The following is a 14,487-nucleotide window of genomic DNA, read 5'->3' on the forward strand; positions in this document are numbered from 1 at the left end:
TCGTTAGTAAATATAGGAATAAAAAAAAGGTAAGAAAATTATATGAATATAATATGATAAAAATAAAAATAAAAATACGTATTTAATATATAAAATAAATATTTACTATATTTTGAATTTAAAATTTTAAAATACATATTTAAAATATAAATTAAATATGAATAATTTATATTTTTCGTAATGAAAAGAAATCGTGCTACTCTGCCAACAATTTATGCCACTCATTAGGAAGAAGAAATTTAGAGTAAATTTTAGGATGAGTATTATTATTATTATTATTAAATATTATCAATTTAAGGAATTTTCTTCCCAACAAAGGGCCACATTTGTTGAAAGAAGTACGTAAATTGGATTCAAATCTTGTCCGAAAACATCAGTCGAACATTACTTGTGACAGCGCAGAGATGGAGCCCACGCTATAACAGGGGTCTGCTTGATTTAAAATTTGATTTAACAAGTTCATTTTCAGCGCCGTAACCTTTCCAATCAAATATGAGCCCCATATTTTATTTCGCTGTATCAGATATTTTCCGCTGCTCTACAGTCTACGCTGTAACACCTGTTCCTCACCAGTACATCATTAAATTTTGTTTGTAGATGGACTTTTTATTGAGAAGGATTTTAATGGGTGATCCGAAAAGAGAATATTAAAAAGAAGGCCAAATGGCTCTGCCCACCCAAGGTTTAGTGTAACCCCGCTCACCTCTATTAACTTTTAAAAATCTAAATATTTATTCATTCATTAATTTTAGTTATTACAATTAGAAATAAAATCATTATTTAAAATTTTTTATTCAAACAAAAAAAATTTTTTTTCTCTTAATTTTAAAAATAACTATTTTCTTCTAACTTAATTTTAAAAAATTAATCTTTGACTTCCACTATATATTTTTTAGGGTTTTATATTTTTAGAATAAACAATCTCCCTCTTAAACTTTGAAACATTATACGTATATCTCAAAAACTTCATTCCATCTTTTCGATGATCGTTTTTTCTAACATTCCTCTCCAATGGCATCTCATCTCCCTCTTAGTGCTTTTCTCATATAGAAAAATTAAAAACTCGATCAAAATGATCAGATTTTCACAAATGATTCTTGAAATAACAATGAATCGTAATGAAGATCAATGCAAAACATCGGCTTCAACGTCCTTCATCTTTGGGAAACACCGATCTAAGTTTCTTGAAGACCAAGGATGCTAAAGATTGACATATTGCACTGATCTTTGTTGTGATTAGTGATCGTTTTAGGGAGCTTTGTGTGCAAAAATTCGTTCATTTTGACTAGTCTTGGTAGTGGTCCATGACAGAGGAAGTTGCAACTAGTATCGATGGTCATCCACCGATACCAAAAAAATAAGGCTAGTTGTCACTAGAGAAAACTTACTGGAAAAGGGAAATAAAAGAGAAATCTAAGGGGTCAAATAATCACTTTTCAAATTTGATTAGAGAAATTTATTGGTTTTTAAACTAAGAAAAAATATTACAACGTTTTAGTTTTTTAATTTTTTTAAATTAAATAATAATTTTATTTTTAATTATAATAATTATAATTAATAAATAAATAAAATTTTAAATTTTTAAAAATTAATAGAGTTGAGGTTAGAATTACGCTAGACCTTTGATTCGGCCTAAAAAAAAGTTCAGGTGCCTTGTGCCTGAAAGGTGTGTGCTGGCGAAACATAAGTTGGTTACAATAGGACAAGACCACAAGTAATGTATTTGTTTATTTAAAGAAAATAAAAAGGCAAAAAGTTTAACCAAATTTTGTAAAGGGTTACAAAAGAATATATATATAAAATATATTATTATATTATTAAATATTATTTTATTATTAATTAAAAAGTTTTAACAAAAAATCCAATTTAAATTGATTTATTATTTTTATTAATTTAAAATTATCTAATATATATATATATATATTATTTTATCTAGATTTAACAATTTTATTTATCTAAATTTATATTTTTTATATGAGATTTTAAGTACGGACTTATGAATTATAAAAAAAATGATAATTAGGATAGAAAAAAATATAGGATTTTTATTAAAATTTTTAAAATAAAAATAAAATTATATTTAATTAAGTGATCTACCTATGATAGTTTAAGTTGTCTACCTATAACTTAAACACGGTTTTTGTTTTCTGTCTATAACAGTTTAAAGATATTTAGTTATTTTTAAACAATCTCCTTTAAAATATAATAATTTTTAATTAATAACCATTATATTATTTTATTTTATTTTGTGATTTTAAAAAAAAGAATTGGCACACGAGACATGCATGGCGACGTAGAAAATTGAACGAAATGGAAATAAGAAAATGGTAACTTGTGTGTCACTCTTTGTTGATTCTGGACAGCACATGTCCAAAGCCGCCAGGTCTCACCAATAATCTCTTTCAGCCTACCAAACAATTTGTCATTTGTTAACGTCAGAAGAAGTCCGCGCCGTAAGCGTCAAGTTTCATGTTTGTCCTAAGGCCAAAGGATTTATTCCCAACTAGATATTACTTTTTTTTCAAATTTTTATCATTTAATTTAAAATAATTTTTTTACCCATTTATAAGTAATTAAAATTAATTAAATTTATTAATTTTAAAATTTTATCTCTTTTTATTTTTAAACCTTAAAAAATAATAATTTTTTTTAAACTAATAGTTTGAAAAATAATATTTTTTCTTAAGATTTACTCTTTAATCTTTGACTGTTTCTTTAGTGTCATCTTTTATGGTTTCTTCCTCTTGACATATTCTCTCTCTTCGATGATCTTTCTCTCTTCATTTCCTGCTTTTTTGATTGACAAATCAAGTAGAAAAGGCAAAGATGAGATCTCTCTCGTATTCGACTTCTCAACTTGAATTCTCAATCAAAGAAGGGAGAGATGAAAAAAGAGAAAATACGTAGGAGAGAGAGACTATCAAAGATAACATTGGAGAAGCCGCTAGAGATTGAAGAGTAAACCCTAAGAGGAAAAATTTTGTTTTTTAAACTTTGACCTAGAGAAAAATTATTATTTTTTAGGGTTTAAGAAAAAAAAAATAAAATTTAAGTTTTATTTAAATATTATAGATAAAATAATTTATTCTTAAAACTAATAAATTTTACTGTTTATGAATAAATAATTTTTTTTTTAAATTAAAAAAATAAAAACTTAGAAAATGAACCATCTTTGGATGAGAATAAGCCCTTTGGCCGAGTCCGAAATGCATAAATTTTTCTTTACATCGATGTATCACAACCCGTTGCAACAAAAAGTAATTAAACTGATAATTTATATATAAATAATAAATGCTGCTATTTTAACATAAAGTGCACGAGAAATTACTTTGTTAAAGTCGTTGAAAGGTTTATCCCTAATGGCTATTTTCCTCCCAAGGTTTGTTGAAATTATTTTCTCGCCCTGTTTTTTTAGCCGCTCATCCAATTATCTTAGTAATATATATATTTTTGTAATGAGAAACTCGTTCGAATTATATCACTATTTTCAGGATCAAACTAACCTTAGTGAATAGGACCTAATTTTAATTTAATGTGAATAATGAAAATACTAATAAAACTTTTTTTTTATAAATAAAATCTCTGAAGTCTCCTAATCCTAAAATCACTTTCCGTTTCTTCACCAATTCATCTCATCTTTTTTTCGCTTAGGATCACCCTAAGATGAAAGACTACTTGTGACTTTTGCTTACATAATTGGAGAGTCAAATTGATACCAAGCTTAGGTTGCGACGAAAAAATTTGAGATCACAAGTTGCAATTCAATGTGGTCAAGTCGTGATTTTGTTTTCTTTATTGACGAATCACCATTCATAAGTTATAATCAACAACAAAGATGATGAAAATGAGGTGTTTGAGAGAGAAAATATAAAATCTAACCATGGAAATGGTGACAATTTTTTTTTTTCTTTTTGTTAGTCTTATTATGAATTTCTATGACTTTGTTTTTACTTTGGTTACTCAGTGATTATGTAAAGATTTTGACTTAATTTTATGAAAGGCTAAAAGTCTTACTTCCACCTAAGATTTAGCCTATTTTCAAACTAATATTTGTGAAGTTTTAAAAACTTAAATATTCATTTATTATTAAACATCGGTTAAAATTAATAGGAATAAAGTTATTAATTATCAAAATATTAAGAAAAAATGAGATAAAATTATACATATTTTAATATTAATATTAAAATAACGGTTTTACTTTTATATATAATAAATTTTTTTTATAGATATTTAATGATGAATGAGTATTTGGGTTTTTAAAATTTTACGAATATGAGTTTGATAATAGATTAAACCTGGTGGGAATAAGTCTTTTGGCCTTCATGAAATTGGATGTCTAATATTTAGGCAATGGTGGATGGTGGTAAGTTGTCAAGCCTTGTGGCATGAGCCATGGTGTTATTGTTTTATTTAGGTTTGCAAGTGAGTCAAACTGCTCACGACTTATTTACAACTTGATTTGTGTCGAGTCAAACTTAATTTGGTAATTAATGAGTTAAGTTCAAACTCAAGAGGCTCAAGTATTATACTTGAGTTGAGTTCGAGTTTATTGTTATCAATTTGGTGAGTTATGATCTTATAACTCAGTTGGAATATAATATCAATAAATTTTTAAAGGTTTAAAAATCTTTATACCCCTAAAATCTTACTCAATTTTTTAAGGGTTTAACATGATGAGATAATCAATAAATAAATAAGTTATGAAATTTAGTTATAATTTTTCAAATCAAACTCAGATTAGTAGTTATAATTTTCAGTTTGAGTTGAAGCTTACAACTCCCAAACTTGTTGAGTTCAAATTTTGTAGAAACCTAATTAAATCGAGTATAATCTAATAGTATTTGACACGATTATAACTTCAGTCTTTATCTAAAAAGATAAAAATATTTAAATTATAAAGTGTGTTATAAAATTTTTAATTGTGTAGGATATTGTAAAATTAGTTTAATTTTTTAATTAAAAATTAAAAAATTTTAATTTCCATTTTGTTAGTAATTCAATTTTTAAAATTTTCAGCGCCTAAAAAATTTCCTTTTCCCTTAAACGCACTTAAATTTAACAGCGGTGGGTGGAAAACTGAATTTTCAATCTTAAAGGTCAGGAAATGTATTCCCCGTAAACCTTAGTGTGGAATAGTAATTCACCGTTATTTTTTAATTCCTGGCAGTAATTTATGGGTAGATAAAACAAAAACCCACGGCACGTGGAGTCACTTTGGGAAAACCTAGCCGTATAGGTGGGTGTGCTAGTGCTATATCAAAAGGAAAAAACATAAACAATATTATAATTGTCGTAGTAGTCATATCTCATAATGACTGACACGGCATGGCGGGTTCCACGAGCCCTCTTTTCTTGCTGCAGTTTTGGAAACCCTCCCTGTTTCACTTCTTTCCTTCTTCTTCTTCTTCTCTTTCTTCTCTCTCATTAATTAATTTCTTTTCATGGCAGCTCCCAACGCTTTTCAAATCTCCAGGTAAAACAAAAACTAAAATAACAATAAAAGTAAAAAATCTGTTCATCATGTCTCAGTTTCAATTTTCAATTGCACATGGACGGTTGTTTCTCTCTTTCATCGGGGAGAAATTGAAATTAGCCTTTGATCTGGTGTTATTTACTGACTTGCCATTCGCAATGCTCTACGAACAACACCAGGCACCATGAGTAGTGTCGCTCTTCTTTGGCTCATCATCATCACTCTTTTGTCACGTGAATTGTTTATGCAAATTCCTTCGTCTTGTTTTTCTTCGATATGGGGTGTGGAGGATCCAAAATCGACGACTTACCGCTCGTGACGCTCTGCCGAGAACGGAAGGAGTTTCTCAAACAGGCGTCCGAACAGCGCTACGCGTTGGCAGCCGCACACTTGTCGTATTTCTATTCGTTGAAGGATGTTGGTGAGGCGTTTCGAAAATTCGTGGAGGAAGAGCTCGTGATCGGAGGTTCTGGATCTTCGCCCGACTCTCCGGTTCTCACCTTGCCGTCCGACGAAGGTAAATCCTCGTTTAAGCAAAGAAAAATTCGGAACTCGTCTTCGGCCACGTCGATTTCCCATTCTCCTGATGATAAATTGAAAGAGGAGGAAATAAGAGAAGATTCACATTTGCGTTTGTCTTCCGGGTCGGATTTTGACATGGACTCGGAGTCAGGTCATATCCATAGAGAGGATAGCGACGAAGATGAAGATGGACATGAACACGCACACCACCATGAACAAGATGAGCCATCTTCCTTATCGTACAATGGTTTTAATTATCCATATAATTATGCGCGACAAAACTTTAGTAACCCTCCAAATCAACAAGAGTTTTCTTACCCTCCAAATCGACAAGAGTTTGCTTATCCTCCAAACCAACAACACTTTGCATATCCTCCTAACCTGCAGAACTCAGCATACCCTCCGAATCAACAAGACTGGTCATATCCTCCAAACCGGAACTACAACAGCTATTATATGAAAAAATCCGCTACACCGGCGAAGTCAGTTGTTTACGAGGAGCCCGAACGACAGTATGCTGGGTCCGGTTATGGATACGGCTATAGTGGGCCGGGTTATCCGCCTATGTATCAGAATGGTGGGTTTTTCGGGGGTTCATTATCCGCGTATGATCAGCGGAAGAGTCCAACACCCAAGCCGCAGCCACCTCCCTCGCCGCCGAGGGTTTCCACGTGGGATTATTTGAATGTATTCGACACTTATGACGGTAGTGCTAACATTTATGGTATGTATCCTGGTTCATATAGATACGGGTACGGGTCGAATGCTAGTAGTCCGGATTCGACGGTGGTGAGGGAGAGAGAGGGTATTCCACCTTTGGAAGATGAGACAGAGCCAGAAGTTTATAAAAATGAAAAAAAGAAAAATAAAATAAATGAAGAAATGAATGCAAACGTGAAAAGTGGTAGTAATAATAAAAAGAATGTGAACTTTGGTGAGGGAACTTCTAGGTCAGTGCCAATGCGAAACACTAGTAGTGAGTCACCAAAAATTGAGAAAACAGAGCGTAATGACATTAAGGGCAGTAGTGTTAGTAGTGCAGAAAGTATTGTGGCAAAGAGTTTTGAAGAGGACACTGTAAGAAAAAAGGGAGTGAGTTTTGAGGTTGAGGACTCATCAATTACTCCTGTTGAAATTGAATCTTCCAAGTCTAGTAGTTTAACTACATGGTCAGTTCATGGAACAAGGGACCTTCAGGAGGTGGTAAAGGAGATCAGGGATGAGTTTGAGATTGCTTCTAGTTTTGGGAAAGAGGTTGCCATGTTGCTTGAGGTCGGAAAGTTGCCTTATCAGCATAGAACCACTCCACTACTTAAAGGTATGATTGTGAGCCTTGTGTGTTTCTTTGATTGTAGCTTTTGAACATATTTACTTTACAGTTCTGTTTCTGTGGTTGGGATTACATTTTCATGCATGTTGAACGCTCTTTTATCACCTTTTTTCATATCATTTTTGCATATAGGTTTATCATTTGTTTGATGATTTAAATTGCAGCAGTTCTTTGTTCATGTTTAGTTATTTCTGTGAATTGCTTGTGGAGTGCATTATGTTAGCTGACTCAGTTAAGTCAAGTTGTCACATATGTCGTTTGCTCTGGCAAGATCTGGGTTGTGATAACTCTGGACCACCTTTTTGGTTAAAGCCACAATTTTTCAGTTATCCAAAAAGCAGGAGAAAAAGCTTTCTGGAAGCTTATCTTAAACATTTAATGGTCACTTGATCTTATTGACAGGCCATATTTTCTTGTTTGGACCTAACTGTTTGTCAAATTTGCTCAGGTTTGTCTATACATTCGAGCTTTCTTGTTTTGAGACACGGTTTGCGTCTCTCTGCCATGAAGAACTGCATTTTGTTTCCTTCCTTTCAGTTTTAGATCTTTCATAGCTTAGCATTTCTATTTATATCCACAGCTGCCTTTGCTTGCAGTTTCATCAGTTAGTTTTACAAGCAGCCTTTTTGAAATACCTATTGCAGGCCCTCCTTTGACACCCCTACTGTGAACTTGATGGTGTTGGGGACCAAAGATATCCCCTGATGTGGACTTGTCCAGTTTATTCCTGGAAATATATTTTTTTCACAGACAACTGTGCTACAATATAAAACGAGGCAGCTGGCAAATCAAGCCTATAATAAGTTCACTTTTATCTGTTTACTTAGATTATAAATAAAAGCCTTTGCTGATCTCTCACATGTAGCTTGATCATTTTTACAGTTCACCAACATTATATTCGATCCCTGTACACTAGCATTTACCTGTTTCTCAGTTGACTTAATTGTACATATGCAGTTATCTTTTCCAGGATCATATACCTGGTTGCTCCATCCATGTTATCTTCACATCCTCCACATAGGCGGCCGGCATGGTTAAGTTCACGAACAATGAAGATGGCGAAAGCCTACTGTGGGGATCCTGGGAAAGACTTTGATATGAACTCTGCAAACCTTTCATTGACTATGGAGAAACTTTATGCCTGGGAGAAGAAATTATACAAAGAAGTTAAGGTAAGGGAGCATATATGATTTTGAAAAATTTTCAATATATCTTACTGTTTTGAGTGTTGTTTTATTATTGAACCTTTAGAGTTCATATTACTGCCTGTTCATGCTTGAAGCTGCAATGCAAAGAACTAACTCATTTGGAACATTACATAGTTTTGACATTGAAAATTGTGATTGATACAGATTTTTTTTCTGTAACTTCTGTGTGTCATGCATAGCCATTTTTTTTCTTTTGGCTAACTATTGTTAAGGCTTTGACGTAGTTTCTATTGCTTGCTGAATTCATTAGTTGAAAGTGTCTTAATTGTTCTTGCTGTTAGGCTTTAGATTTGTGGGTTTTCGGATGTCTCTTCTGTCATGCAAAATCTGTTCTGTGTGAAATTCTGACTGTAAAACATCTTTATGCTTTGTAAAGCATTATGCATTGTGTTGAGTATATCGAATGTGACTTGGATGTCAATTATCAGCTTCTTTACTCATTTAATTTCTTAATTCTTTGCATTCAATTTGTTTGATATCTGGTTATGGAATTTTGTTTAACATTTATGGGTATTTATGCTGATTTTAGGATGAAGAAAAGTTAAGAGTTAGATATGAAAAGCAGTGCAAGAGACTGAGAATGTTAGATGACCGAGGAGCAGAGTCCGGCAAGATTGATGCTACACAGGCTTCAATTAGAAAGCTGCTGACCAAAATAAACGTTTGTATCAGAGCAGTTGATTCTATATCAAGCAGGATACATAAGTTAAGGGATGAAGAATTGCAGCCACAACTCACTGAACTAATTCATGGGTATAAATTGATTTTATTCTTGGAGTATTTTATTTTAATTTTTTTTGGTATTTTGTAAATATATGTCAATAGCCAATAGGAATATCTGTTTTGTCTTGCTGAAGGCTTTGATTAACCAACACACCACCAATTTCTTCCCCTATAGGAGGAAATAGAATGCAGTAGGCTGGTTAGGGAGAGTAATGCTGCTTGCTTTATACATTTATTAGTTTGATCAGGTTTTTATTCAACATCTATATATGCACAATATTGGTGCATTATGGTTTAGGTTGCAAATTTTGATGTGCTGGCCCGTGGCTCAATGCAATCGTAGTGGGTTGCACAAAATTTTTTGTCTATGATTGGAAGCCAAAAAAGTAACATATTTTTTAAGCTCAGATGATATTTAGAATCAGGTGTACTCTTGAATTTCTGCTTTGATATTTAAATGGGACTTATAATTATCCCATATCTAATTTAACATCTCAATATATAGAACTAGAACTTTTGACTGATAATATATTTTCGTTTGGGCTTTTGATCCTTGGATGGATTTAGGCATTTCTTCTTTACTGATGAGCTGGGAAGTGTTGATACAGGCCATCCCAAATTGAGTAATGTTGGATTTTATTGTCTATATTTTATATAAACTACTGCTACATGGCTTTACATCCAGCAAGGTGAAATAACATTAATTTTCCATGAATATGGTATATGCTTTAGTACAGTTGTTTAGTTCAGACTTATAAAGATATTGCAACTTGCAAGTGGTACAGCTGTTTATTTCTTTGACAATATCAGTTTGCTAGGGTGTTTATTATGATGATAAATATCATGATGCCTACTGAAGTTTATTTTTATGGTTCAAAATTATGAATATAGAATTGCTGGTTATACTTTCGTCTACTGTTTTTTGAACATTGTAAAAATATATTTTGCATGTGGCGATTGGAGATTGCCAGTCAATTATGTCTTTTCACCCTCTGGCTGGAAATGGTTTGAAGTTAATGTTCATTTACACTATTTCTTGGAATGACTAATAATTATTAAATTATTGAAAGATCTACTGGTTATTGTATATCTAAAGCTTGCAATTAGTGCAACCCTCATAATTTGTTTGTAGGTTTTCTACTGAAATTTTTTGTGCAAAACTGGAAAGATTTAATTCTGGTGGGATCAACTGCTTTTTAATTTAAAATGTCTGTATTTCTCCATCACGTTATTTTCTGATTTTTTGGGTTTCATTTATATTTGAAAATCAACCTTTTTATTTGCAGATTGATAAGAATGTGGAGATCCATGCTAAAATGCCACCAGAAACAGTTCCAAGCTATCATGGAAAGCAAAGTTCGTTCTCTTAAAGCAAACACAGGTTTCCAAAGAGATTCTGGTATAAAAGCTACACTTGATCTTGAGATGGAGCTTATCAATTGGTGTTCCAGATTTAATACTTGGGTTAATACACAAAAATCCTATGTTGAGTCCTTAAATGGATGGCTTTTAAGGTGCCTTCTTTATGAACCTGAAGAAACCCCTGATGGACAAGTTCCTTTCTCTCCCAGCCGGATTGGAGCTCCTTCAATATTTGTAATTTGCAATGATTGGTACCAAGCAATGGATAGGATTTCTGAAAAGGAAGTGACTGGTGCTATGAGTGGATTTGCTTCAACCTTGCATCAGTTATGGGAAAGGCAAGATGAGGAGCAACGACGAAGGATAAGAGCAGAATATATCTCTAAGGATTTTGATAAACAGCTCAAGACTTTACGCATGGAGAGGGAAAAAATAGAGCATGACCGAGATGCATTGTCTGACAAAACAGCGGTGTCCAAGGTCTCTGGAAGTGGAGTTTCACCTCTTGATGATCTGAAGGTTGATTTGGATTCAATGAAAATGAAATTGGAAGAAGAGAGAGCCGGGCATAAGGAAGCAATTAAACTAGTTCACAATGCAGCTTCAAGCAGTTTGCAGGCTGGTTTTGTCCCCATTTTTGAGGCACTGAACAAGTTCACTGCAGAAGTAGTGAAAGTTCATGAGGAAGTCAGGCTTGACCATACCGGAGATTTATAGGGATGCATAACGAAACATTTTGGCTTCAATCTGACCAAGCCAGCCTTTTAGGGAAGAAGCCCTGCCTGAATATGTACAGTTGCTGTGAGATCACTTATGTATAATGTTAGATCGACAAAGGAAAAATCAAACGGATCTATACACAGTGAATATTAGGCATTACAAGAAGTGATTAATTGAAGATGAAGAAAGCGGGGTTGTGGAACCATTCAAAGAATGTAGAATTGCAGATTTGCCAGAGAGAAGTTCTTGCAGTGGTTCCATCGGCAGGGAGCTCAAAGTTGAAACTGCTTGTTTCAAAAATTTTGGTAATGTTGTATCCCCTTTACTTACATAGGTAGAAATTTTGTACAGAAATTCATTCATTTATTGATTGGTAGTGGGTTGATGTATGAACTGTCGCTGGAATTTTTGGAGGATAGTAGTCAGGAGTAGATTTTTGGTGTTGAAACTACGAAATTTTGATTAATCAATCTGATAATGAATGAAAATCTTTCTGTCTGCCCAGTTTTTAACTGGAAATTTCTTTACCTTTAACTGAAAGTATGTTTAAGTGATTTGCATTCACATCATGTTTGTAGTTTTATAAATTATGATGGTTTGTAAACTTAGTTGCTGTTGGCTCAGGAGTCGCCAATGCAACGTAACAAATTAATGTCTAATGTCCCTAATCATTTTTGTTATCTTTTTACTTGAGTCTGGACTTAAGATTAAAAAGGAGGATCAAAGTGAAAGAGACAAAACTGAAATGTCAATTAAAGCCCAAATCGTTCCATGCCAGACTTGCCTATGTGAAATATCAACTCCCCATACGTGGCCGCGGAGGCCCGAGCAGGCGACGTGTTGGCAGCTAAGGAAGAAGGAGGAAAGAACTCAATCGGTTGAAAACCACTCCTCGCTTTTTTGAACCTCTCTGCCATATTAATAATGATTTTTTTGGTTTGTAAAAATGGTTAGTTATGATAAACATTGAATGTAAAATTTGTCCTAGTGCTTGGACATCGGTTTGTCTATGATATGATATAATTTGATCCCGAGGGTAAGCGTGATAGAACAATTTTTATTGCTTGTATACATTATTAACATTGCTCATGTAGATATTTAATCTCTCATCGAAATTCAATTGACCAAAAACTTTGTATTGCAAAACCACTTTTCAAAGCATTTTCTTATTGTTAAAAATATCATGTACCTTAAAATTCACATCACGTTGTGTCAAGACATTACTAATACACTCATAAGAAAGATCTACAAAAGGCGATAAAACCTAATGCATTAATTCATGAACAGTGACATAAACATTTACCAGAGTTGTCCTATGATAAATCGAATTTGTACGTCTTGCACTGCATTAGGCTCCCTACTTTGATCCACTCTTGCATTATATGGACTTTTTTCAACATCATATGTTTTATCAAACTTATAATTTTCCACCGGAATATCATCCGTCTCTACCATTTATCAAATGTACCCCAAATTAGTACTTTATCATTTCAACCAAAGACTTATTCCTATACAGTCACATACAACTTTATACTACCCTCAAGATCTTCGTCATTAATATCAACATTCATATTACACTTTTCATCTTCTTCTTACCCACATTGTGGCTATGCCATTTTCACATTAACAGACACAAAATAATTATCCTCGTTTGCTACCATGAAAGGTTCTTTTATAATCTATTCCTCAAAATATTCTTCTTTCCTTGTAAAAAGGTGTCGTTTGTTTTGTTCTTCCGTTAACTAACATTATTAGACATCAAATATATGAATTATTTTGAACCTCATAAGACAATTCATTGAATGAGCTTTCAACATTTATATATTTGTTAATATGATTACACCTTCAATTTATTCTCAAACAAGAGCTTAAATCCTTAACCAATCATTCGTAATTAGTTTCTTATTCAATTATCAATAATTTTTTTTCCCGCCAATGTGTCTTATCTTTTATCTTTTGATTTCCATTGTCCTCTATACCTAATCATAAATATTACTTTAACCATGTTTTAAAAAAAAACTATATGATTAGAGAAATACATTTGATTATAACAACATTTCTTAGAATACATAAATATATAGTAATAAAATAATTTCAGATATCTATAACCTAGCGCATGATAAAATTTATATTTATAAAATATCGTAAAAAAACACCCTAATCTTTTTATATCTCAAAACAAAACAATTTAAAGATTTGCATTTTAGCTTATATGTGCCTACCCTACCTACTCTTCTTAGAAAACACATACAAATAAATTTCGATAGATTTTTTCACAAATTATAACTCAAAATCAAAGTAATATTCCATTCTAATGCAGATTAAAGTAAATAAATTATTCTTATAACTAAATTAACTACAAAACAACCACAATTTACAAAATAATAAGGTAGGGTTGATCACCTTTATCTTAATTCTACTAAAGAATTTTACATGGGTTGATCACTTTTATCTTAATTCTACTAAAGAATTTTACATATTTTGCATAAAATTTAATTCTAAATCATATAAATAAGGTAAAAAAATATACTTATAACTCAAATTAGCTATAAAAATTTAGATACAATTGAAAAAGATAGATTAAAATTAAAAAAAAAAATAAAGGGTAAAAGTGATCACTCCTACCCCAAAAAAAATTAAAATACCAAGTTTAATTTTTCAAATAAAATACTAAACAATATAACTAAAATTTATTTATTTGGATTAAGATGGATTTTATGTTGGATTTCTATGATTTTAGATAAAAATTTGGGTGGAAAAATGTTTGAGAGAATAGAGTTTTAGAAATCAGGATAAAATGAATATTAATTTGAGGTATTTTCTATATTTGCATAATACATATAAAATTGGTTAATATCGTTTATTACCATTAAAAATAGTTTATTTTCATTTAATTTTTTATACTAATTTCCATAAATTTAACCGAAATCGATAATGTTTGGCTATAAAAGTTAAAAGAAAATTATCAAATAAGATTGATAAATAATGACCAACTATCGGGTTTTCAAATAAGACTGAAATAGCCTTTGCTTTTTTTTTTTTTTTATTATTATTATAAATAAAATTAGCATATCTATTCATGACTGTGATAGGACTTTTGATCGAGAAGAATCTAATGTATTTGATTGAACTTCAATACTTTTTTAAAA

At 31.8% G+C, this 14,487-nt stretch overlaps 1 protein-coding gene across 1 annotated transcript; it reads left to right on the top strand.

The window, feature by feature from the left end:
* Positions 1-5,314: 5,314 nt before the first annotated feature.
* LOC123203312 (nitrate regulatory gene2 protein) lies at positions 5,315-11,837 on the top strand. Its single transcript, XM_044619638.1, has 4 exons — positions 5,315-7,313; positions 8,283-8,497; positions 9,063-9,286; positions 10,543-11,837. The coding sequence occupies exons 1-4, from the start codon at positions 5,750-5,752 to the stop codon at positions 11,333-11,335; spliced, it is 2,796 nt and encodes a 931-aa protein (XP_044475573.1). The 5' UTR covers positions 5,315-5,749; the 3' UTR covers positions 11,336-11,837.
* Positions 11,838-14,487: the final 2,650 nt, after the last annotated feature.

The sequence above is a fragment of the Mangifera indica genome, chromosome 19 (genome assembly GCF_011075055.1).
Source record: "Mangifera indica cultivar Alphonso chromosome 19, CATAS_Mindica_2.1, whole genome shotgun sequence".
Lineage (NCBI taxonomy): Eukaryota > Viridiplantae > Streptophyta > Magnoliopsida > Sapindales > Anacardiaceae > Mangifera > Mangifera indica.